General features: G+C 42.2%; 1 protein-coding gene across 3 annotated transcripts in view; it reads left to right on the top strand.

Moving 5' to 3' along the window:
• The window catches only part of ZGRF1 (zinc finger GRF-type containing 1), a 30,966-nt gene extending 16,618 nt beyond the window's left edge, over positions 1–14,348 (top strand). For all 3 annotated transcript variants that reach the window (XM_081926405.1, XM_081926403.1, XM_081926404.1), the window contains 12 exons: positions 664–810; positions 2,286–2,400; positions 3,175–3,425; positions 4,188–4,347; positions 5,310–5,387; positions 6,842–6,989; positions 8,310–8,437; positions 9,707–9,830; positions 10,202–10,378; positions 11,801–11,935; positions 13,184–13,445; positions 13,881–14,348. In XM_081926405.1, coding sequence (XP_081782531.1) covers positions 664–810; positions 2,286–2,400; positions 3,175–3,425; positions 4,188–4,347; positions 5,310–5,387; positions 6,842–6,989; positions 8,310–8,437; positions 9,707–9,830; positions 10,202–10,378; positions 11,801–11,935; positions 13,184–13,445; positions 13,881–14,035 — 1,880 coding nt within the window. In that variant the 3' untranslated portion in view covers positions 14,036–14,348. The remainder of the gene's footprint in view (positions 1–663; positions 811–2,285; positions 2,401–3,174; positions 3,426–4,187; positions 4,348–5,309; positions 5,388–6,841; positions 6,990–8,309; positions 8,438–9,706; positions 9,831–10,201; positions 10,379–11,800; positions 11,936–13,183; positions 13,446–13,880) is intronic.
• The last annotated feature ends 11,606 nt before the right edge of the window (positions 14,349–25,954 follow it).

The raw sequence follows: 25,954 nt of genomic DNA, 5'->3' as shown, positions 1-25,954 counted from the left end.
AGCAGGAGGCCTCATTAGCTAATGTGGTGCTTTAGGTTAAGAACAGTTTCAGGTTAAGTACGGACCTCCGGAACAAATTAAGTACTTAACCCGAGGTACCACTGTATATCAAATAACTGATAAGGCTGTCACTTTGTTAGAATTAATCCTGGTATCCTGGAATTGTCCTTTTGTTTATGCCTTAATCGGTTAAAAAGTGGGTAATTGCTGCAAGTGGGTAATCTGCATATCAATTCAATTTTATTTTATAAATTAACCTGTGTAGGCAATTGTCATAACTCCCCACCCCCATTAGTGCAAGATTAAAGTCCCACACACAACAAAAATTAAAACAAACCTTGGGGAAAAGCTCTACAACCTTAAATAGAAATCTTGAGAATACACTAATACTTAATATGAAAATAGATATACTGTACAATCTATGTTTCTATTCAGAAGTAACCCCCATTAGTTCAATAGGATTGCATCCAAAATTTATCTGACATTGTTTATTTAAAGAAGGCGAAGCACACAAGACTCCTCTCGAACAAGCAGAACTAGGAAGTAAAAAATAAGATGGGACATAACTTATTCACTGCGAAAGACTTAGTCCAGATTTGATTTTGTCCATTCAGAAGCTGGTGATTTGATGCAACTGATAAAACTAATTTACTGTGTTGACAGATGATCTTTGGGTTGTTTCCAAGACTTTGACCTTTGAACCCTTGGATACTTTCATTGCAAGCAGTGTTTTCTTCGGACCATCCTCTAGCAATGAATTGGAGTTGGTACCTCTCAAAGGTTACAGTCCCTCAAACTGGCGCTCAGATAGTAAGATTTTTTTTTTTAAATCAACATCTTCGTACAGATGATTCAAATTCAAAATACAGCCAACTCTTAATATGAAACTGAATTATCAATTTCTCAAACTTGGTGTGCTAAAGGGAAAAAAGCCCAAGAGAAATAATGGCAAGATGAAAGATCTAATAGGCGTGAAGGAAATGTCCAGAACCATTTTTTAATCGCCATAGAGATGTGATGCTACAAGTGAAATAATGTTAATTTGAAAAGCTTATTAAATGGTATTCATATATTTGCCCCTTGAAAGTTGAGTAATGTTCTCATTTATTTAATCCTAAACTTAGATATCTGATAGCTTGGGGAGAGTAGGAAAGTAGGGGTGGAGATGGGGTAAGAATGAATTGGGTAGAAACACAACTGTCTACCTTTCTTGTAGGATCACAGACATGGCTGAAAGTGTATGGACAGCAATACATAGTGACAGATATAAGAAGCGGGGACTAAGTACAGTGGTACCTATGTTTTCGAACATAATCCGTTCCGGAAGATCATTCGACTTCTGAAATGTTTGAAAACTGAGGTGCAAAAGGTGGCCAGCAAATTCAATGGAGAAAATTGAAAATAACTCAGCAGAAGCCGTGTGACTTCCGAGGTGCATTTGAAAACGGAAGCATTTACTTCCGGGTTTTTGGCGTTCAAAAACCGAAATGTTAGGCTTCCGAGATGCTCAGTGGGCAGTATCTGATGCATCACAATGCAACTTGGACACGGAGCAATGGATCCAAACTACAAGAAAGAAGATTCCACCTAAACATTAGGAAGACCTTCCTGACAGTAAGAGCTGTTCGACAGTGGAATTTGCTGCCAAGGAGTGTGGTGGAGTCTCCTTCTTTGGAGGTCTTTAAGCAGAGGCTTGACAACCATATGTCAGGAGTGCTCTGATGGTGTTTCCTGCTTGGCAGGGGGTTGGACTCGATGGCCCTTGTGGTCTCTTCCAACTCTATGATTCTACGATTCTAACTTATGAACCCTCCAATATGGGTTCATATTAGTAGTGAGTGCAGCTATAACAGGCAGAGAAATGCAGAAAAGTAAAATAATTTATTTAAGTCTTGCAACAGAGATGGCATGAAACAATTTATAGCCTTGTTTTAAAACACAGTGAAAAAGCATACTCTATTTGGAGTGTACATATTATAATTACCTTATCAAAATAGAATAGCTTACATTGGTGTGAATGGGAGTACAGTACAGTGAATGGGAGTTTTTAGTACAGTACAATAGTAGGCACAGGGAGTTGAATCTATATTGAGATCACAGTGGTAATCTCAAAGGGTTGAATCCCCATGTCTTTTCTCCAGCCAGGGCCCTTAATCCAGATTAGTTCCCCTACTTCTGCTATTTACTTTTTGGGGAGAGGTGACAAACAGTCATGCAAGTGTTAATTTTCTGTAGCCAAGTACATTTGGTTACTCTTCTTCCTTGTAACATTTCTTTTTCTTCAGTGATTGTTCATGCTTTGCTAGTTTGTAATACTAGCACTGAGCTTACAACTTTGAGAAATATGGAGGAAAACATCAGTTCAGGCACTTTACCAATAATGGAGCATCTGCTAACAAAGTAGGTAGTTTTACTATCTATATTTCAGTTCAGTTTTTATAAACTGTGGATTGTACCATCATTTGAAATAGGTGGGAAAGGATAATGTTTTATGCGGCATAGAATAAACACTGCAAACTAATATCTCTTTGGAAATATAAAAGATAAGACTGTGCAGATACTATTAACAGCATATATTTGCACTTACTGTGTTCTGGCAATTTTCTGAAAACTAAGAAAACTTTCAAAAACCAAAGTGAAATGTATTTGTTTTAGTAAAATTTCTTTAAGCACCTGTAGCTACAAGATTCTGTATATTTAAAATCAGACAAAATAAGTGATGATATTATTGTTTTTGTTAAGGATCACTTTTAAGAGGAGCACAATTTCCACTGCTCATGTATATGCATGTATGCAACCCCCCTCAAAAAAGTATTGAATTTGAGGTGGGGGGGGGACTGAAAAGGTGGCAAACTATTTAGATAAAAAGTAAAACAACTTGAAATGTATGAATGTAGAGTCATAAAGATCGTAATTTATTTTAAAAATGGATGCAGATTCATACTTTTTGTGATGTAAATAAATTTCATTTAAAACTATATAGCTTAGTGATATTCAAAGTTAGACACATTGAAATAACTTAAATCTATTGGTTTCAATGGGTCTACTCAGAGTATAACTAATGTTGAATACTGCCTTTTCACTCTCTCCTGATTTAAATCCTTTAATTAACACAGGTGTGATTTAATTATATGACAATTTGCCTCTTAATGTACCCTATATTGTACTTTTTAGGTCTTTTAAAGCTTTTAGCAGCCGAATTAACAAGCGGAAATTTAAACCACCTGCCTTAAACACAAATACAATAACTACGGGAGCCCTGAGTCCAGAAACTATTATAAATCTGGCAAACAATATGATTCAGAAATTTCATCTGAATAAAGATCAGGCTACGGCACTGATTCAGATAGGTGCCATGATGACATTGCAAGGAATTGATACAGAAACTGGGAAACGGCAAGCCCTTCCAATAACGATCATACACGGTAAATGGTTTTATATGAACTTAAATAGTTTGCTTCTACAGTTCTGTCTTTATTTCAAACATTTAATGGACTACCCTCACTTTGTCAACAACTCCTCATTGCACCACCAAACAAATGGACAAGTCTGCCTCCAGCATGGGTCCATGTTCAGCATCCCATGAAAAGTCCTGAAAGAGGGTGCTGTGGAGAGGAGGAGGGCTTGAGCTGGCCTGGGATCTACTGTTACTGCTTGATGATTGGACCCAGTTTAGATCTGATGGCTCCATTGCATCAGCTCCAGTGTGGCCCAACACTTCTCCTACCCCACCCTTCCACCCAGTGTGATCAGAAGGACTGCAAGGACAGTGGTGACCCCATCACCCTGTTAAGTCCTCCCAGTCCTCGGTGGGGATTTAGACTGTAGCGCCATAGCTAAACTACTGCATAAATTTGGGCACTCCAGAATCAGTGGTGGCCCCATGGCAGAAAAACATTCCATGCTCCTTAAGTTAAGGATTCTGTACTTGCTATTGTTATTATTTTTATTAATACCTTCCACACACGTCTAAAGGTGATATGCAGGTTATAACAAAACTTAGGGGAGAGTTTAGTCTCAACTTACCACTATCACAGCACACTCAGATATTTTGTCAGTGAACTTTCAACTGTGGTACCTGTTACTCTTTTCGTTTAGTTAGTTACAGCTATGCATATGTGGTTAAGAATATTTTGTATGTTATTTTGCATTTACTTGGGCTGAATCTCTGATTTCTCTACATACAGGTGTGTTTGGATCTGGAAAAAGTTATTTGCTGGCCATTGTTATCTTATTCTTAGTACAGATCTTTGAAACTGGTGAAGGAACTGATGGCAAAAAGTCGGTGCCATGGAAAGTACTGATCTCTTCTTCCACAAATGTTGCTGTGGACAGGGTACTGCTTTGGTAAGTACATACTGTGCTGTATAGGACATGTTTTGTTTTTCTCTTGCTGCTTCAATAACTTGTTTACATTGTTAACTCATAAACTCTGCCACCTTCCCTGGATCCTTCAAAGTAGCACAATGTGTCTTCCACTTTCCTTGTTAAAAGTAAGGTAAAGGTACCCCTGCCCGTACGGGCCAGTCTTGCCAGACTCTGGGGTTGTGCGCCCATCTCACTCAAGAGGCCAGGGGCCAGCGCTGTCCGAAGACACTTCCGGGTCACGTGGCCAGCGTGACATCGCTGCTCTGGCGAGCCAGAGCTGCACACGGAAACGCCGTTTACCTTCCCGCTGGTAAGCGGTCCCTATTTATCTACTTGCACCCGAGGGTGCTTTCGAACTGCTAGGTTGGCAGGCGCTGGGACCGAAAGACGGGAGCACACCCCGCCGCGGGGATTCGAACCGCCGACCTTTCGATCGGCAAGCCCTAGGCGCTGAGGCTTTTACCCACAGCGCCACCCGCGTCCCACTTTCCTTGTTAGGGATGTTGTATAGAAGGCACTTCCAAACTAACTTTCAAAAGCAACCTTTTGTAGAGTTATGAAAAGAATACCACTTTTCACTGTATAAATGGTGTGTCCATATTGCCTTGTATTTTTTTAAAGCTACATGCAGATTTTGGGGGTGTACAGGGCGGGAGTAGAAGCCTGGTTGCACTAATGGGAGTCCTTCTACTGGCTCCTCCTAGTGCTTCAGGTTGGTCTGTCTTTGTCCCTGAAGCAGTCATTTGGCTCCTCACCAGAATTGCTACCGTTGGTAGAGACTTTCTCCGAAAGCATTGGCATTCTCCAAGTTTGCATATGAACATTTCCTGTTTTAAAACTGGTGGGTAAAGAATAAAGAATGTGGAAAGATGAAATTAAAATAAAGGTGCTAGAATTCATTATAATAAATGTTAGTTTGTGTCTTTTTCCTCTCCCCACAGCCTCCTAGATCTTGGATTTGAAGAATTTATTAGAGTGGGAAGTATTAGAAAAATTGCTAAGCCAATTCTTCCTCACAGGTAACATGCCTAAAATCTTCAGCCTGTTTGTTGCTATTTAATAGAATATTTTGTGTGACATATATCATTTGAAAGTGAATGAAATACCACACACACTGAAAACTTGAAATAATTAAGTCAAATTCCCCAGCTGTAATTTTGCGTGTGTGAGAGAAAAGTAAGTTACTCATTTAAAACTTGGGCGCTGTAGTTGGTCTTCCACTTAACCATAGGCAAGACATTTCCAGGCCAGTATATTGTGTGTTGTTGATAGTAAGTCCCACTCAGTTCCTTGGAGATGTTGGTAAATAAGTATGCATATGGCTGCAACCATAATCTGACTGAGGCTCGGTTTGCCCTCTTCACGGGACCCCTGTTGAATTGTGTTTTCTACCAGTTGGCTTTTAGGCAAGCAGGGTTTGCGTGGTGACCCCAACTGTATGACCAGTTCTGCCTCATGGAACCTATCTATACAAGCAGTGGCCACAATTTGTGTGATCTTTCCAAGGCACCACGAGTATTCAAAATCATATTGATTAAGCTATTGGCTTCACACAGAGCTGCAGGTTTACTCAATCACTTCCCTGTGCCCTCTTACTTCCCTGTGCCCTCTTACCGGTGGCCATGTGGGACTATCAGGAGTCTGAACCAGACTTATATCTTCATGACATTTAAAATGGGAGTAGTACTTACTCCATACATTCCCACACATACACTGCATTGATTGTCAGAGCTGCTTCTCCATTTTCTTCCAAGCAGCTCTCTGAAGTAAGGCAGGTGGTAATGAAAGAGAGTATCTTTTTGGTAATGACCCCCCATCTTTGGAATTCTCAACTCAGAGTAGTTCATCTGATGCCTTTCTCCTTTGTCTTTGTACCAGACAGATAGTTTTTTTAATTTCCCCCCCAAAGGGTATTCTTTTTTATTGTGCGTTTTTAATCATCTGCCAGTTTTACATCTTGCTGTGCTGTACTGCTGTTTTGTCATCTTGATTTTTTGTTTTAATTATGTCAATTGTTTCAGTTTTTGTAAGTCATTCTGAAAGCAGCTGTTGATAGGGAAATGTATAAATATTTAAATAAAAAAGATTTTGCTAGATTGTTATCACTACAGAATGTTTGAATGGTCCTTCATATAAAAGAGTCCCTGCAAATACAAAGTTTTTTTCTGGCATAACCAATCCCTGACTTGCTAAATTTTGGGTGCAAAGGAGGTGGGTTTTGTTTGTTTGTTTGTTTTCTGTAAACATGAGGGAGCATTGAAACATTTGGTCCCTTTTTGTATCATTTGCCAAATAAAGCAAAGTACAGGATCTGCACATGGCATCTTTTGTTAGTATCTTAAGGAACCTATTTCTAGATTTCATCACCAAACTACATGGAAAACAGAAGGGTGTCTTTTACATATGTTTCTTTACTATGACTACATTGTTTTCATTCAATATTATTATCTACAATTGAACAATATGTTTAAAGCTTGCATGCTGGCTCAGGATCTGAAAGCGAACAACTGAAAGAATTGCATGCTCTGATGAAGGATGATTTAACCCTAGCAGAAAAGATCTTTGTAAGAAAGACCATTGAACTCCATAAGCTGGGAACCAACAAAGCTCTCCTGCAACAGGTGAAATAAAATTAAGTGGCAAAATATAAGTACGTGCTGTACTAATGTTGTACAATGATGATGGAATAAAATCATGGTTGTATCCAGCGGTGGTGTGAGTAGAGAGTAGCTCATGTGAGCGGTCTTTCTCTCCTCCTTCTCCCAGTTGTACCAGCTCCCAAAACCCTCTCCAGAAAATTGGTGGGCTCTGAACAATGGGAGCTATGGGGTATGGGACTGCAGTGTGAGGAGGGAATTACCCAAAATTGAATTGGGGGATCTTGCGCTGGTGGAGCTATTGCTGGAGCAAGATCCTTTGATCTGAATGAGTTTCCCTACACCTACTATTGATTTGGATCAGGATCATAGCTGTGGCAAAAGGTGAACATAGGAAGCTGAGTAAGACGACAGTAAATCATGAGAAAGCTGGAGGTAACTATTAGCAAAATAGGATCTGCTCAGGAGTGTTGGGCCTAATGAGTACAGCAACTCAGGTCTTGCTCCCATGAAGCAGTTGCCAAGGCTAAAGGTCCCTGCCTCCCAGCCAGCTATGTCACCTCCTCTCCAGGGTTTTCCCCAAGCAATTGAAGATGTTGCATGCGTGTCTGTTTTTGCTCCTCCCACTTCATGCCTCTGCTGGTTTTGGGAGACCATTGAGGGAGGGGAGCTTGTCACAACAAGAAGAGGAGACACCCATGCCTTTTCACAACCTTGGCCCATCTCTGCCTCGGGCCTCTCTCCTCTTCTGCTTCAGTTTCTGCCTCTGATTCCAGACTTCTCTCTTCTCACTAAGCCCTGTTACCTCTTCAGCTGTTACCTCTCCTCCTCCCAGTCATCTCACTCTGCTCATTGTCGTCCCTTCACCAGTCCCCAGGCTGTGAGCCTTCTTCCATCAGGGGTTCCCCAGCTGGTTCCTCCCACCATTCCTCTGCGTCCAACGAATCCGTGCCACTGCCTTATACTGTGCCAGACCATTGGTCAATCTAGCCCAGTCTTGTTTATTCTGACTGGCAGCATCTCTCCAGGGTTTCAGTCAGTAGAGCATGAGACTCTTAATCTCAAGAGTCATCAGTTCAAGCCCATGTTGGGCAAAAAGATTCCTGCATTGCAGAGGATTGAACTCAATGACCCTTGTGGTCCCTTCCAACCCTACAATTATGATTCTGTGAAACCACAGTGCCATGACCCCTCTACCACTGAGGCTTGATCCCTTCCCCTTGCCACTATCTCAATCACTTTTGAGATGTATAAGTAGCTTGTTTTAAGCATTAGAACCCAAAGCATATGGCTGTATGGAAGATACACACGGGACTTTTTCTTTTTGCTCCCCCCATAACATAGGTAAGGGTAGTGGGAGCTACCTGTGCTGCCTGCCCATTCTCTTGCATGAAAAATCTTAAATTCCCTATAGTAATTCTCGATGAGTGCAGTCAGATGACAGAACCTGCATCTCTTCTTCCTATTGCAAGGTATTTCCTCTTTTAATATTACAACTAATTGATGGTTGAATTTCTTATCTTATTCTTGTATGTATTAAAAAGCTTATGATCTTGAGAAAATGGTTTAGTCTCAAATAGACTGACTAAATGCTCTATGCAGCAGTGCATAAGGTTTTATGCAGCAATGACTGCAGTCTGCACTAAAAATATCAAATGATGTAACTGGAATAAAGTATGTAGGTCTCTTCTTCACCAGTTTTCTGAATTCCAGTAAGTCGTCTTAAGTGTATGCATGCAGAATTAGGAATGTTGCCATTTTGAATATTTGTTTGTTCAGATACTTTTGTCACACGCAGAAAGGAGGCCCAGGATAGTGGGGCTGGGAGAGGGCAGTCAATCCCAGGTGGGATATGCAAAGTGGTTGAAAAGATCTGTTACTTAAATCATGAAGGCAAATAACCAGTCACAGTCCTGGCAAATTTTAGCAGTCCTAAGCCCTGGTATTTTTAATAAGAGGGTTAAGCATGTATTTAAGTCTGTTCTATTGAAATTCATGATACATAGAATGATGCTTAAGAGAGCTTACATTTGGCTGGAACTTGTCTATTTTTCTTTACAACTAATTTGTATTTGGTTTTTAAACAAATACAAGAACCATTAAACACTCATCCAGCAACGCATCTAATGATGTTTGTTTTATCCATTGACTTTAGACATAAGCTTACACATTCAGTGTTCAAACATAATTACTTAACGTAACCCCTCCACTGAGAAGATTGAGTGGCATGGTCTTGAATTTGGTCGTTTACACAGTTAAAGAAAGAGGTCTATATTTCTTGGAAAATTATCTCTTTCCATTATGCCTTTATTCACCTTCCTGTGTCTGGTGAAACTCAGACATTGCTGTATCCCAGATATTATTTTCCCATGTGTTCAGAGGTATTTCAGAGGTTCTTTCATTGTTGAGCTATCACTAATCATGCTATGGTCAGAAAAAGCCTAATAGTTCTCTGTGGTGCTAGGTAGAGCCCAAGTCTATGTCTAAAGAGAGTAGGGCCAAGGCAGGACTTGGAGAAAAACGTTGGCTTGTGATTGCAAGGAAGATGAAAGCTTAATTCCCTGTAGTTGTAGCCACAGACTGCATTCTTAATTATTTTATTTTGTTTTAGGGCACTAGGGAATGAACTTCATTTTGTACAATGGTGTAGTTGATGTTAAAGCCTAGGACTAAAAGGCAGCACACACATTTTAAAAAGAAAATAAATAATTTGTGATGGTCAAAAGTGTTTTTTTAAATAGGTTTGAGTGTGAAAAGCTGATTTTGGTTGGAGATCCTAAGCAACTACCACCCACTATTCAAGGGTCTGAAAGTGCACATAGTAATGGTTTGGAGCAAACCCTCTTCGATCGACTCTGCTTGATGGTATGTCCTGCTATTCATCCTGAAAAAGATATTCTTTCTATGATGCTAACCTTATTATGTGATAGAACTTTGCTTTGTTAACTTAATTTTGAAGACATCGCTCTCTGCTCCATGCACAACGTCCAACCCCATTCTGGGAGCTGCCAGGAGGAAGGTCTATGTGAAAAAGTCATCTTCAGTGCACTGCCTTCTGCTGGCATTTCTCTGGCTCAAACTCACAACGTCTGGCTATAGTTGTGACCCAATGACTCTTACTCATTTTGCTCTCTGAAATGTACCAAAAGATATAACATGATCCTAAAAATGTAGGTAGTTTTTAGTACTGGTATGTACAGTCTGACAACAACTTCCTTTCCCTCCCTCCCTCATAGGGACATGAGCCAATATTGCTTAGGACGCAGTATCGTTGTCACCCTGCTATATCTGCCATCACCAATGACCTGTTTTATGAGGGGAGCCTGCTGGATGGCATTTCTGAAGCAGATCGAAGCCCTCTGATTGACTGGTTACCAACACTTTGTTTCTATAACGTCAACGGCTTAGAGCAGGTACATGATATATTTATGTTTAAACTGTTAAGATTATATTATGCTTTATTATTGCCAGTGCAATTTTGGATTATTTGGGATAAGTTGGTTACAAATCAAGGCATCAGTTTTGGATTCGAAACCTGCTTGTTTTTGAAGGTGCAATACAGAGTTTATGTAGCAATAGAAGAAGAGGACAGTAACCCCTACTGTTGCTGCTTTTCAATAGCTGGCATTTGTGGCATAGAGCCTCTGAACCTAAAGCTTCCATAAAGCCATCGTGACTAATATCCATTAATAGACTTCTCCTCTATAAATTTGCCCATAACATCTGCCCCTTTGTTCTTTTATTTGCACATGCTACTAAAGCACAGTCCAGCTCCCGCTTTCCCTGGGCTTAATTTCCATAGCTTTTCCAATTCCTTATGTAGCCAACTAATCAATATTTTGACCTTGAAATCTTTTTACTTGAATTGAGACTTGGATAATGCACTCCTGCTTTAAAATGCTTATCCTTCTGTTTGGGGACAAAAGTACACTTTGGTTAAAAATCATATTCAGGATGTTGCTCAATATGTAGGCCACAACTCTTTTTTGAGGCTTAAATCCTTCACCCGAAACTACATGGAAGGAAGTCTCAAATATTGCAATCAAACACAGGACTTCTTTGATCATCAATTGTGATGATCTACATATGACTGAAAGATCATTTAGAAATGTTGAAGGCTGCTTTTATATGAGTTATTTGGCCATTTAGCAAAGGGGTAAATAACGTTTTTGAACTTGTAAGCAAGATCCATTGGTATCTCTCCCCCCCCCTCCAAGTAGGCCACTTTGACAGGTGGCCTATGCACCTGTCAGTCACCTGACCACCATTTTTCCTTTGCAGCATGGCTTGTACTCAAGTTCTGTGGCAAAGAAAGATCCCAGCAGAGCTTGAAAACAGCATTGTTCAGCTGAATGGCACTGTTTTAAGTCCTCTTTTGGGCAGGGATTGGCTACCTTCAGGCACTCCTGACTGGGAGTGCCTAATTGTAGCTGATCCTGAAGTCACCACTGATCAGCTGGTCACAGCTGACTACCAGCCCCGCTTTCCACAATGATCATCTCCAGTTGGGAGAAGGAAGCTTTATCTCTGAAGTAGCTCCCATTCTGGGCAGAGAGCTACATCACTGGAACGACTTAATTTCATGTGAAACGGACACTGTTGAAATGGCTTTGCCTGTTGGGTGGGAGTTTCTTCACACAAGTATACAGCATTCCACATCATTTCAAACCCATGTGTGTCAGAATCGCATTGGAAACTATATCGCAAAGGCTACATGATAATTAGACCGAAATTATTATGAATTAAGTTTTTTTCTTTGTTCCCCCAAGTGGGCCAGATGAAATCTCATGGGCTTTCTTACATTACATAATATATGTCTCTTTCTTTTTCTCTAGGTGGAAAAAGACAACAGTTTCCACAATTTGGCAGAATCATTTTTCACTGTCAAATTAATCCAGTCTCTGATTGCCAGTGGAATAGAAGGAAACATGATTGGAGTAATATCCCTCTATAAATCACAAATGAGCAAGGTATATGTTGCACATCAAAACACATTTCAGTAAAATGTTTATCAGTACAGTATTGATGTAAAAATTAATTTTAGTTTTCTGTTTTAATTTTCTGTTTTCCAACAAGCTTTTTCCTTGCTTTCTTATTGAGACCTTCTAACTTTGCTAAGCATCATTACATTCAAAACTAACTAAAGGTTAATTAAAAATTACCCTTCTTTTTACAGATAGCAATTTCTCAATACAGTGGAACGCCTCGCAAGATGGAAAACCCGCTAGACAAAAGGGTTTTCCGTTTTGGAGGCGCTTCGCAAAACGAATTTCCCTATGGGCTTCCTTCGCAAGACGAAAGCCCATAGGGAAATCTCCGGGACAGCGGGGAAGCGCAGCGCATCTTCCCCACTGTCCTCGGACCTCCTCCGAAGGCTGGCGGTGGGGCGGAGAGCCCTTCTCCCCGCGCCAGGCTTCGGAAGGCTCCTCCGAAGGCTGGCAATGGGGCCGAGAGCCCTCCTCCCCCCGCCAGGCTTCGGAAGGCTCCTCCGAAGGCTGACGATGGGGCGGAGAGCCCTTCTCCCCCCGCCAGGCTTCGGAAGGCTCCTCCGAAGGCTGGCGATGGGGCGGAGAGCCCTCCTCCCCCCGCCAGGCTCCGGAAGGCTCCTCCGAAGGCTGGCGGCAGAAGGAGGTCTCTCCGCCCCACCAGCAGCCTTCAGAAGGCTGCTCCGAAGGCGGGCAGCGGGAGGAGGGTTTTCCTTCCCACCGCCAACATTCAGAATGCTGTTCTGAATGTTGGCGATGGGGAGGAAAAACCCTCCTCCCACCGCAAGCCCCGGGAACAGAGGAGAAGCGCTGTGCGCCTTCCCCTCTGTTCCCGTACCTGTGCTGAAGGCTTGCGGTGGGGAGAAAAGCCCTTCTCCGCACCGCCAGCCTGGCAAGCGGTCTCCATAGGAACGCATTAATTGATTTTTAATGCATTCCTATGGGAAACCGTGCTTCGCAAGACGAAAAACTCGCAAGAAGAAAAAACTTGCGGAACGAATTAATTTCATCTTGCGAGACACCACTGTAATCACAGAAATGGTTATACTTCAGTAGGGTGATAGCCTGTCTCAAGTCAGAAGGAACCTTAATTAATATTTAAATTTTGCATGTCTGTTTGTTGTGAGCAAGTTCAAAACTTAATTGTATCAAGATATTAATAAAATTTTATTTTATTTTTATTTAATTTGCAAAACAATCTATGTAATTATCTGGATTTGTTTTTGTCTGCAGATTTGTAACTTGCTTAATGCTGTACATTCAGATGCTTCCCAAATTAAAGCAGTCCAAGTGTCCACTGTTGATGCCTTCCAGGGAGCAGAGAAAGAAATCATTATATTATCCTGTGTAAGAACAAAACAAGTTGGCTTCATTGATTCAGAAAAGAGAGTGAACGTGGCATTGACAAGAGGGAAGCGACATTTATTAATAGTGGGAAATCAAAACTGCCTAAGCAAGAACAAACTATGGAGATGTATCATTCAGCACTGTGCAGGTAAAGCAGCTTACTTTTAAAATATAGCCAGCTATTGCTATATTGTTCCCAGAGAATCTAGTGCAATAAAACATAAGCTTCTTTGTGTGTCAATACTTGTAAGTTCTTTAATAGGGAAACATTTATTCCTGATGAAAAAATTGGTGTGGTGTATGTGTAACTATTGTAACTGTTAGGTTGATTCTAAACATGTTTACATTACAAAGTCACACTGATTTAAAAATACTTACAAGTAAATATAGTCCTTAGTTAACTTTTTGGCACCAGCTAAAACATTAGCTTTCAGCTTTAACAGGCATGGCAGGCTGTTGTACAAGAAGCCCAAATCCAAACCTCTCTTGGGTGTGTAGATTCTTGTATTAGGACACTCTGTTTAGTGGCTAAATATTAAAAACTAAGATTGCTTTAATATATAATTAAACTGTTTCACTACAGGAAGAAGAAATGGATTACAGCACGTTAGCCAATGTGAGCAGCAACTGAATTATATTATTAAATCTTACGTGGAAAGGAAAAAGGAGGAAGAAGAAATGAAGAAGGAAAAGGAAAAATCTAAAAGAAAATCACTATCACAAAAAATGAGTGATTAACTTTGTGCTGTTTTATGTAATTTAAAATAACTTGAAAATCACTGTTAAAACTTGTTAATTGTTTTATGTCCCACCAGTACTCTAGTTAGCTTTCCCCAACCTGATGCCTCCATCAGCCCCAGACACAAGGTTGGGGAAGGCTGGTCTAGTTACGTGCATCAAAAGGTACACAAAAGGCTGTGAAAAATCATAGATATGATCACTAGAAAGTGGGCCTTTCCTTTGAAAATGAGCCTTTTACTTATATGTAGTTCTTTTAATTGTTATAATGACATTTTAAGTACTCTGGAATAAAGTCAGGATTTTAAAATTGCTTTTAATTGTGGAATATTTTTTTTCAACAGGGAATTAAACTTTTAGATGGATTTGTCATGGGTAGTATCTGAATAGGCTTTGTGTTTTATATAAAATAATCTTATGGATGAAAGCTTATTGAGAAAAGAACAAAAAAAAGATGGTGGAAATTTAAAAAATATTCTGCAGGTTGAGTTTAGCTCAATCAGTAGAGCATGAGACTTTGAATCTCAGGGCTGTGAGTTTGAGCCCCACGTTGGGCAAAAAGATTCCTGCATTGCACAGCGTTGGGCTAGATGTGGTCCCTTCCAACTCTATAATTCTGTGATTCGATTCGATTGAATACATACACTATTGATCATCATGGTGCGTTCTACAATATTACACCTAATTTCTGCAGCATATTTCTATTGTGAGGTTGTTGGGCTGTTCCCACGCTTTGAAGCTTGGGCTGTTCCCACGCTCTTAGGCTGTCTGAGACTAAAACCCTCTTTCATAGCAACGATTGAAAACAATTTCGAAAACCACACTTTTCAGTTCATGAAGTTTCTGGCTCTAGCTTTCATTTTCGCTTTGCCTTGCTTTTTGCAAGGCCCCTTATTTTTCTGCTTTTCTTGCAAACTTAGAAGATTTTCCTGCAGTGGAGGAGGGAATCCTAGGATGGGTTGCTCCTTCCCCTCTTGCGTAGTGTTGGTTGTCAGCCCCCGGGGCAAGGCAAGTAATTTGCGCCCCCTAACCCATGGATTTGCGCCCCCTAACCCGTGGATTTGCGCCCCCTAACCCTAACCCCCAGATGTTGCGCCCGGTGCGGCCGGCCCCCCTGCACCCCCCACGCTACACCACTGCCCTCTTGCTCCAGTGGGCAGGATTATTCAAATGAAGATTGAGTTGCCCAGTGACAGTGGCAACCCCTCTCCAGTTTCCTTCATGCCTGGCTTCATGGCAAGTTTCATCATGACAAAGTTCCCTCTTTTATGGTCCGGCAATTTATTCTCTCCCCACCTGATTATCTTGCCTTTGCAGAGCTAGTGGACTTTGCAGGAAAGGGAGTTTCCTGTTGCCGTCTGGGATACCTTTTAAGCAGCTTGTGAGCATGAGCTCTCCTGCCTTCCCACTGGGCTGTTCAATCGTGGGATTCGCAGAGATGCTGGGAAGGGGAGGAACTTGCAAGATAGTTTTAACAAGTGTTGTTAAACTTATTCTTGCATTTCTCACTTTTGTAACATAAGTGAGAAACCTGATCTTTTAAAGATTGTGAAATCAGCACAAGCTACTGCTCTAATGGGGGACGCGGGTGGCGTTGTGGTCCAAACCGCAGAGCCTAGGACTTGCTGATCAGAAAGTTGGCGGTTCGAATTCCCGTGACAGGGTGAGCTCCCATTGCTCGGTCCCTGCTCCTGCCAACCTAGCAGTTCAAAAGCACGTAAAAGTGCAAATAGATAAATAGGTACCACTCCTGCTGGAAGGTAAATGGCGTTTCCGTGTGCTGCTCTGATTCGCCAGAAGCGGCTTAGTCATGGCCACATGACCCAGAAGCTGTATGCCGGCTCCCTCGGCCAATAAAGCGAGATGAGCACCGCAACCCCAGAGTCGTCTGTGACTGGACCTAGTGGTCAGGGGTCCCTTTACCTTTACTGCTCTAATGATGGGATATCTTACAAACCCCCACGTATCTATTAAGCACTTCCCTGCACAAATGCTTCCTTCCCTTTCAGTTTAGCATGCCAAAGCCAGAAGCATAGAAAGCTGGTGTCTGAATGCAGGTAAGTATGATCAGTAGAGCTGTGTAATCCTAACTGTACTTATTTGCAAGCAAGTTCCATTTAAACTTCAGAAAAGTTGGACACCCTCCCCCCAAATAGAAAGAGCTATGGGCCACAAGCCCGTGGAAAAATTGGAAGGAATATCTTAAATTCTCTGTAAAGTTAACATTTCTACAAAATTATTAGTAGGTACATAGTTATATATTTCAAAATCTTCAGAGTACTTCACATATATTATCTGAGTAACCCTAAATTATTCCTGTGTCTTTCTCCCCATAGGGCAAATACCAGCTTGTGGAGGGCAAGGGAAGCAGTTTCCATTGGGAAAATAGCATTGTAGGGAAAGGGTTAAATTCCCCTCTGCTAGCTCTATGGCATCTATTGAAACTGCCCCATCAAGCACAAACTTTTCATGTTGGTTTTTGAAAAACAGGAAATCCTGTTTCCCAGTACACTGTGGAAAAGTAAAAGAGGGTAGTGTAGAAACTTTTTAACAATTTCTTTTTTTAAAAAAATGTTCTCTGCTTTCTTAGATAGTATTTTATAAAAAATATTTTATAAAAAAATATTTTATAAAAAATACTAACACAGTGATTTAGCTTGTGGTGTGATCTAAAACTCTTAAATTTGTTTTTTGTTTTTTAAAGTTAAAAAACAGATTAAACCTGATGTTTCTCATAAAATAAAGACCGTCCATTAGGTGGTGCCAGCGTTCTCTCTTCGGTCCATACTTTAGTGTTGAGAGAACTACCAAGGGTCATCTAATTTTTAAAAGAAATGAAGAAAGAAAATTTGCGTAATCTCACATGAATTTAAGATAATTATTCAGATGCGATGCACGTCTGTTGCCAACAGAGACTGAAATTGTTCTCAGGAAAACTAAAACTTTATTGCACTCTTAAGACTTTGTAGGCTATCTGCGTTTCTAGAATGAAAGTAAGCTTCACTATCACATTTTGGTTATTTTTAAAAGGATTTCTTTTAGCCCAAGCTGCTGCTGAGGCCACTAATAAGCGAAGTGTGGAAGAAGAAGGAATAGTCAAGGGATGAATAGCATCTTTTAAATTACTGGTGACACCCCTGTTCCAGCTCCCTAAAATCTCAATCAACAATCCATTAGAACTCAACAGGAGTAAAACTAAATCCTCGTTTAAGTGTATTTATCCGATCTCTTTTCTCTCTTTCAAATGCTAAATCCATTTCAGCATATGCCCCTTCTTTCTCTCGCCTTTCTCTAAAGGCTGGCAGCCTATACTTCTCTTGTAAATATGAAAGATGCTAATCATATGACATATCACGTCTCAGTCGGAGCTTGGAATAAAGCCTTGAGATTTGGGATCATTGCCTCCAGACAACAGCTTCATCAGCCGGAAAGTTGGTTTTTTTTCTCCTTTCCTTCAACTCTCAATCCCTTCTTTGTCTGGGGGAAAATGCAGCCAACTCAAGCTACCCTGGCCATATGGTTCACTCTGTATTTTCTTAGTTGAATTCTGAATTGTTTCTGTGACTTGCTAAGGGCTTTTTTTTCTTCCTTTTTCTTTTTTTGAAGTGTGTATAAAGACATAGACGCCCTACTTGTATGGAGACGGCTTTTACGAAGGTGCTGCATGATCTTCATGTGTCCATTTCATATAATCTGCCGCTATTTTGCAGAAACTGCTTTCTGCTGCTGAATGCACTTTTCATCTGTACCCAAAACGGCCTTGATAGTAAGTCCCATTCATTGATTTCTAACACTTTCCACGAGTGTTTCATTCCATGTGATGTACTCTGAATGATGGAGGTATGTGTGTGTGTGTGTGTGTGTGTGTGTGTGTGTGTATATATATATGAACCTGTCAGATTTTCTTTTCTCTCCCCCCTCCTTTCTCTGTCTCTCTCTCCCCCCCCCCCCCGATATCTGTTTGTCTATATCTCCTTCTCCTGCCCCCTCCTTCCCCAAGGGCCCTTTCAACAAATCATTAAATTCTACAGAGGTGGTCAAGCCAGGCCTGCTTTTCATGCATTTGGGAAAAGAAAAGAGTCCTTGAAGTTTAGAAGATGCCCAAGGAAAACTCCTTGAATGACATCAAAAGAATGGGTTTCCATAGCTGTTGAAGCACGAGAGCCATGTAAGCTACACAAAGGCGGGTTGGGGCAGTGGGACTGTCCCGCTGCTCTATCCCAGCACAATTGGGTCACTGAAATAGGGAATTAATTACCATTGGAGAGTGGGCAGCCCATTCACCACTGCCTGAGTTTTATTAAACGCCAATATAAATAACAAAACAACTCTTGTGGCTGCACTATTCCTACACGCCAAAGGAAGGATTAGCTTGGGGATTAACATCTTAAAGTCTATGAGACTTTCTGACTCAAGGCTCGGAGCTGGTAATCGTATTTGTCTCCTGGTTCAGCGATTAGTGCTCTCTCACTCGCACCTTCGCCTGCCTGCCCAATGTCCCTTTTTGCAGGCTTGTCTCTCTGGGCTTCTGGCTGCTTCTCTTCTCACAATCGGCTGTTCTTTTGGCCACATCTATAGAAGAAAGGGAAAGGGAAACTGCGTCTTGGCCGTGCAATCCTTGAGTTTCTGGGAAAGCAGGGTGGGGTGGGGGAGCTTATTGGGGTTCCTGGGGAGGGAAGAGCCAGCCGCCCCGGGAGGAGAAAGCGAGGGAGGGGCTGGAGTTTAAAAATCACTATGTGGAGGGCTGCACCTGCCATGCAAATCGGCAAGCAAACAATCAGAGAGCTACCACATTGTGGCCCTGGCGGGGAGGGGGGGGAGAAGCAGAGAGAATAGTTGCAAGCAAGGGATGCCTCCAAGCTACATGGGTATAGGCATCTCCCAGTGAGACCAGGGAAAGACGCCCATCTGTCAAGCTGTTTTTTCTGCAAAGAAAGTAAAAGAAAATTGCTGTGCCCTCCTCCATAAAAAAACATTTATCTGCTTTGTGTCCCTGTAACACTTTCCCTATAGTTTTTGAGCATAGTGCCTGGCTTTAGCAAATGGGTATGAAAAAAATATGTCATTACTAGCTTGAGTCCAGTATGTAAAAGATGTCCTAAGGGATTTTTCACAAATAACCTTTTGGTGCACGCACAGAGGAAGCTTGTTCCACAAATGAGCCAAATTATTTTGCCGAATCCAAGACTGAGCCCTGTCAGGGCTGATCACATCTGTGCCTGCACTGAAATTAAGAGTGGTATTCAAGTTTTACTCTGAGTAGGCCTTTTGAAATGAATGGACCTAGCTTAAATACCACTATAAGCCCTCGTTGCTGCAGGGTAATTCAAGGCAGATTCTCATGTTCTGCTTTGCGCCTGGAAACATTAAATAAAAAGTATCTGCAGCCTTCTTGAATATCGAAGATCTTTCATAGGCAGGTATAGATAACAGTATGGGGGCAGACCGTGTGCAAGTCATCCATGCTTCTATGTATTTTAAGAGGAGAAGTGGTGACTTTTTTTAAAAGATAGCTGTGGACCAGGTATCTCTGCCAAGTATTTTTTAAAAATCAGTTCTCAGGTATGGAAAAACAACACTCAGCTTCATTCAGAATGGGTGAGATCATGAGACTGGAACAGTTGCAGAGGCAAATAACCTCCTTAGTTTTAAGAAATCTAGTACATGTAGTTATATTTGTCTCCCACCCTATACCAGAGTGGGAATGTACTATCTGATAGTTCCCCACAAAGCCCTGTGGAACAGATTTAAGCCTACCAAGAAACAGACTTGTGAAGGCCACCCAGTAGTAAGTGTCATGCCTGGGCAAGCATTTAAGCCCGGGTTTCCCTTGTCCTACCTAATACTCCTCTGAACTAATTTTCTGTTGGAGTTATCCAGTAGATAAACCTCATTTCTTACTTTCTGAGTTAAGTTCATCTCCATTTTGGGAATGGAGAAGAATTCCCTCCCCCCCCCAAAAAAAAAATTGTGTTGATGATAATGACACAAGTATTTGTCCCTTGTCAGAATCCTTCCAGCATTCACCAACTTCAGCCCTCATACTATACATATTTTTTAATTATTGGTTTAAATAGTTATACACTGTTATGTGGGCATCTCAGGGTGGTGTAAAACAAGATCATAAGTTATAGTACAAGTACAATCAAAACAGTTAAATGCAGCAAGATAAACCATCAGGTAGACTGTAAAAATAACCTTAAAATACCATGATGGCTGGCCAGCAAAAGCCATGGGAAGCCAAAATATTTTCAGTGTAGCTCTGTTGGTTTGTACACTGCCAGAGAGTGTTTGCCACCAGAAGAAAAGGCAAGGAAATGGAGGATAAGGCTGTGCTCTACCTTCACTAAATGTTAGTTACTGGAAACCACAAGTGTTATATTCAGGCTCTGTTTTCAGGCTTCCCATAGTTGGCTTTCCGTCTTCTCATAGGCATTTAGTTCTGAGAGCAGGATGCTGGACTAAGATGGGCCATTGGCCTGATCCAGCAGGCTCTTTTTATGTTCCTCTGCCTGGCTGATGCCAAATAGACACCTGCCGGTTATGGCACAACCAGGAGGATTTCCATGGGTAATCTCAATTGCCTCAACCTGCTTGCCCCACCTATCTCACAGCAGCTGCTGCTGCTGGAATAGATTGCCCTATTTGCTCTATGGGTGATTTTCCTGCCTTTCTGAGACCAATAGGATAGGGAAGCACAATCTTGTTTTATATGTATTAATGTAGCTAAAGCCTCATAAATATGTCTGACAGTGGTATTAGTGATAACAATTGCTCTGGTGCATGAAAACTGTCTTCTGCCCAAAGGCAACTGCAAACCACAAGTGGAAAGCACTTTGTACAAACAATAGTGTTTTAATTTCTCATGACCTGGATATATTAGGATGAGAAAGTTTGCTTTACCCCACAACCATCACACACAAGGGCTTTATAATGCTTTAAATGGATCCATTTATTTCAGAAATGTGCAGCAAGCAAGCTGGTGCTGCCTGCCAAGTGCTGAACTGTTTGATCTGCCTCTGCATTTTCTGTTCTAACTTTCTTCAGAAATGTTCAATTGACTTACTTTTTTATTTTAACGAAATCTTAGAGTCTGGGCTCCTTGCTGGCCTTGGACCCCCTAAAATCCTACCCCTTTTACCTGTCTGTTGATGCCCTGTCAGAGATTAACAATATGAACAAACAATTCTTCACCCAAAGCTAGGTTATATAATTTAGTAACTTTTGCAGACTTATTTTCAAGGCTGCTACAAATGTGCATGGCAGCCAATCCCTGTTATATACAGACTATGTCTATAAAATATAGAATGCAAATAAAATATAGTGAATATATATTTTAACAAGCCTATACTAGCAGTGCCTTTTTTTTAAGGGGGCACTCATTTTTGTTAAAATGTATGGCACTTACTGTAACAACTTCATGGCACCTATTTTTTTGGGGAAAAAAGCACTGAATGCTACATATGTTGTAACCTAGAACAGATCAATTCAGCGGGGACTGAACTGTCTCCATTGCTGCAGTGCAGAGGCTAAGCAAACCTCCAAGCAGAGCTTAATTAGTCAAGAAATCTCTGCCAAGTACTAATTAATTCTATGGTAAATCCACAATAAAGATTGCATCTGAGCATATGCAGAGTGCCTCCCCATCACCAGTGAAGAATCAGAGCCAGTTCCTGTGCATCTTCAAATAGGGCAGGGCTTCCAAGTCAGAATGTCTGGCCAGCAGAAAGACTCAATACCAATTATTTCTCATTTTAGAAATTAACCACGGAGGTGGTATAATAATAAAGTTTCTGATGAAATGCAGGATAACTTTTCTCTTCCTGCTCCTGAACAAAAGACACTCCCTTCACATTTGGGACCAGGAGACAAATCTTAGAACTGCAGCAAGCCTTTATATTTCCCTGCAGAACTGACCACTGCAGTTCCATTCTTTCCCCTCAGTAGGCCTCAAAAGCCCAGGAGGAAACATGGTGCAAGGCCTCTTCCAAGGGGGCTCACCAACACCCCCTGCCGGAAACCTTGCAGTGCTGGCATGAGTGGAGGGACCCCCTGTCGCATCACACAACTTGGGCAGCCGGATCGTGGTTTGGGGTCTCTCGGCAACAGTTTAAGGTCTTTCCCCTATAAACTTTAAGGTCTTTGAGGTCGCACCGACGTTCAAGCTTCTTAGGCACCACAAAGGCTTTTCTAAAGGTCTCCCTGCCCTGTCCTCCCAGTTCCTTGCCCTTTCCCTTAAATCATTTGTGCTCTCCCAGTTCTTGAGCCTTGCCTCCTTTGGCCTTTTGTTGTTACCCTAAAGGAGGATTGAGCCAAGCGAAAGGGGCTGGAGTTGAACAGTTTGACCCTTGCTGGACAGTTCGGGTGCTGGGATCTCTCCGTCCTTCTGTGCCTCCCTCCTGTCCATCTATCTCCCCCCCTCCAACTCCTTGCTTCTCCTCCTCCCTCTTTGCATAGCCGTTCAGCCTCGTTTCACCAGGCCGCACTTTAGGGACCACACAAGTGCCTCTTCAATTCAGACAAAGTTAAAAGACAGCCACAAACTCCAGCCGCGTCTATTTGTCTTCGGTCACGTTTGGCTTCAGACTGAGGACGAACTGAAATAAGACATTCTCAGTGTCCCCCTCACCCGCCCCTCCTTTTCCATGTCCTCTCTCCAGACCTGGACAAAATAGTGTGCAAATAAAATGAAGACCAGGCTAGCCTAGAGAGAGCAAAAGTAACCATTGTTAGAACAATTCAGCCTCTCAGCCTAACCTACCTCACAGGGTTGTTGTGGGGATTAAATGAGGAGATGAGAAACATGTATATGCCACCTTGAGCTCTTTGGAGGAAAGATGGGATATAAACTAAACAAACAAATAAAACCTGCTGTCCTCCAGATGTTTTGGACAACATCTATCAAGCCTAGATGTAGAATGTAACATCTGGGGTCACCAGTTTGGTGAGGGCTGGGTTAACTTGGTTCTGGTTTCTTGCCCTAGTGCAGGGTTTCTTCCTTCCACAACCCATCCAACTGTAGAGTCCGCTCCCGCAGGATGCTCCCGCAGCTAGAGAAATGTGCCAAAAAATGAAATGGTACAGTCCTCTGGCCTGGCGTGCTCTGGTCCATGGGGTCACAAAGAGTCAGACACAACTAAACGACTAAACAACAACAACTGTGCAATCTTATAAGTAAGTAAGGGACAAGTCCACAAGTAAGTCCACTATTTGCTTAAGATTTATACTATACAGTGGTACCTCTGGTTAAGTACTTAATTCGTTCCAGAGGTCCGTTCTTAACCTGAAACTGTTCTTAACCTGAAGCACCACTTTAGCTAATGGGGCCGCCTGCTGCTGCCATGCCACCGGAGCCTGATTTCTGTTCTTATCCTGAAGCAAAGTTCTTAACCTGAAGCACTATTTCTGGGTTAGCGGACTGTGTAACCTGAAGTGTATGTAACCTGAGGTACCACTGTATTTTAAAAAGCCAATACGATTAAAAACACAGCCCAATCCAATGAAACAGCCATACAAAACAGGAATTAGGGGATTCAAGCACACAGAACAGTGTCTGATCTTATGAGTTGGGAAAAGCAAATGTTCAGCTGACATTATTCACAGCTAAAGCTGCTCACTTTTATGCTCACTTACCTGAGAGTAAGACCCACTGCACTCCATGAGACTTGCTTCTGAATATGCATGCATAGGATTGTGTGTTTAGGATTACAGCCATAAGATGCCATCTTCTTAAGGCTGCACTCTTAACTCCCACAGACCTGACATTGAATTCAATAGGACTTGCTTCAAAGCAGACATGGTTAGAATTGCACTGTGGCCCTATTTGCACAATACATTTGCACTATACATTTTAAAGCAGTATCATAGCACATTAAACCGTCATGACTTCCCCCCAAGATTTATGGAAGCTGTCGTTTGTTATGACAGTTGAGTGTTGATAGGAGACCCCGATTCCCCTCAGAGAGGTACAATTCCGAATGCCCCAAAATCCAACTATTCTGGACAACAGCCAAAATAACTAATCAAGTATTAGAAATCACCCAAGAACTGGACCTACTAAACATCTTCCAAGACAATAATGCCCACTCACATCACAAGGAACTCATAACCCACCTACTCTCAGCAGCCGGAAACATCCTAACCAGACACTGGAGAGACCTGTCAGGAGTAAGCATGGACCAAAGGTACCAAATAGTATGGGAAACAGCCTTACTAGAAAAATTAACCAATAAACTGAAAGTGACATGGGGACAAATAGAAGATGATGCCTTTACCCCGGTATGGCTCCCCTTTATCACATACACAGCCCAACAAGACAACGACTAGAATCCTCCAACAGCATAGGAATCAGTATGGCTAACCTGATCCAAAACACCCACCCACCCACACATAAAAACTCTCAGCTCCCTAAATAATATACACTTCCCAGAATGCATTGGGGGAAGCCATGACTGTTTAAATAGGTATCCTAATGCTTTAAATGAACTCAGAGCAGACTCACTGAAATCAATGTACTAAGTTGTTTCATTTGGTCTACTATCCACTCTAAATGTAATATAGTTGGGTTACCACCAGTAAGTTCCATTTAACTCTCTGAGATTTATCTCTGAATACTGAATACTCATGTTCAGGTTTGAACTGAAGGCTTGCAATCCAGATCTTTCATCCAGCTAAGTCAACGGGTTTGCTGCAACTAGCTCACTGTGGGATTTCACATTTATTTATTACAGGAATAGTCAAGGCGTTGGACTAAAACTCCCATCTTACCATTGGTCATGCTGGCTGAGACTGATTTGACTGGTAGTTCTGGCGGCAGGCACCGCCTTGGCTAACCCTAGTCTACTGTGATGCGTTTTAATTATACTAATTTAGATTTTGAAGGCATCTCATTTTGTAATCGGTCTGACAAGGTTGTGAACTGATAGGAATGCTGTGCAGAGAGACATTCGTTCCTGTGTCATGTCAAAAGCAATGTCCAACAAGAAGGACGTGAGTGAGCACTGTCTGTTTTAAGCAGACATATTTGAGTTTGGTTTTTGAGAGGCTGCCTTCAGTGGCGTAGCGTGGGGGGTGTAGGGGGGGCCGGCCGCACCGGGTGCAACATCTGGGGGTTAGGGTTAGGGGGCGCGAATCCACGGGTTAGGGGGCGCAAATTACTTGCCTTGCCCCGGGTGCTGACAACCCACACTACGCCACTGGCTGCCTTTGCGCGTCAGCGGAGCCACTGAGGTCTAGATTGCACTCCTATAAAGAGCGAAGGTGGCTTAGCCACAAGAGTGCAGTGGGAATAAAATAAGGCCTCTTTCTTTGTCATCTTTTTTTAAAAGTTTGCTGATCCCTGGCAAGACTGTGTCTGGTTTAATTAATCCCGCTGGTAAAGGGTTCCAAATATGTTGAGCACGTGTGAAGCTTAGTCTCTGTATAGTTTGGCACCTCGTGAAAGTAAGTCCGCCGTGGTGACTCCTCGGGTGCACACCCCGATCCTTCCATAAACATGGCTTTGCTGCCATTCCTAGTGGACCTGCCTGCACTGCGCTTGAGCTGTTCGCCGGCGCGCACAGAGGCTGAGCAAACCATCCATACTTCCGTGGCAGCCTCCCTCCCAGCCGCGCGTCCCTCCTGCACCCCGCACGCTTTGCCAGACCCCGCGGCGCTGGACCGGAAAGGCCGAGCCCATTGACCTTTGGGGCAGGTCGCCAGGGTCCACTGCGCCTGCTCAGGGCGCTTGGCCGAAGAGGGTGGTCTGGGGGTGGGAGAGCCGCTTGGGGGTTTGCCCCCACCCCCGTGCTTTGACCTAGGGGGTGTCAATTCGTGGTGCTTCCCCTCCCCTTTCCCTCCCTCCCCGCCCCACCTTATGATTTTAAGAATAAACGATTTATTGGGGCGCGTCTAAAAGGTGTTGCGCTTAATAAATTTGTA

The sequence above is a fragment of the Podarcis melisellensis genome (assembly GCF_964234715.1).
Source record: "Podarcis melisellensis genome assembly, chromosome: 9".
In the NCBI taxonomy this organism is placed as follows: Eukaryota; Metazoa; Chordata; class Lepidosauria; order Squamata; family Lacertidae; genus Podarcis; species Podarcis melisellensis.
Note: the sequence above shows the minus strand (reverse complement) of the source record. Positions and strands in the feature narration are given on the sequence as shown.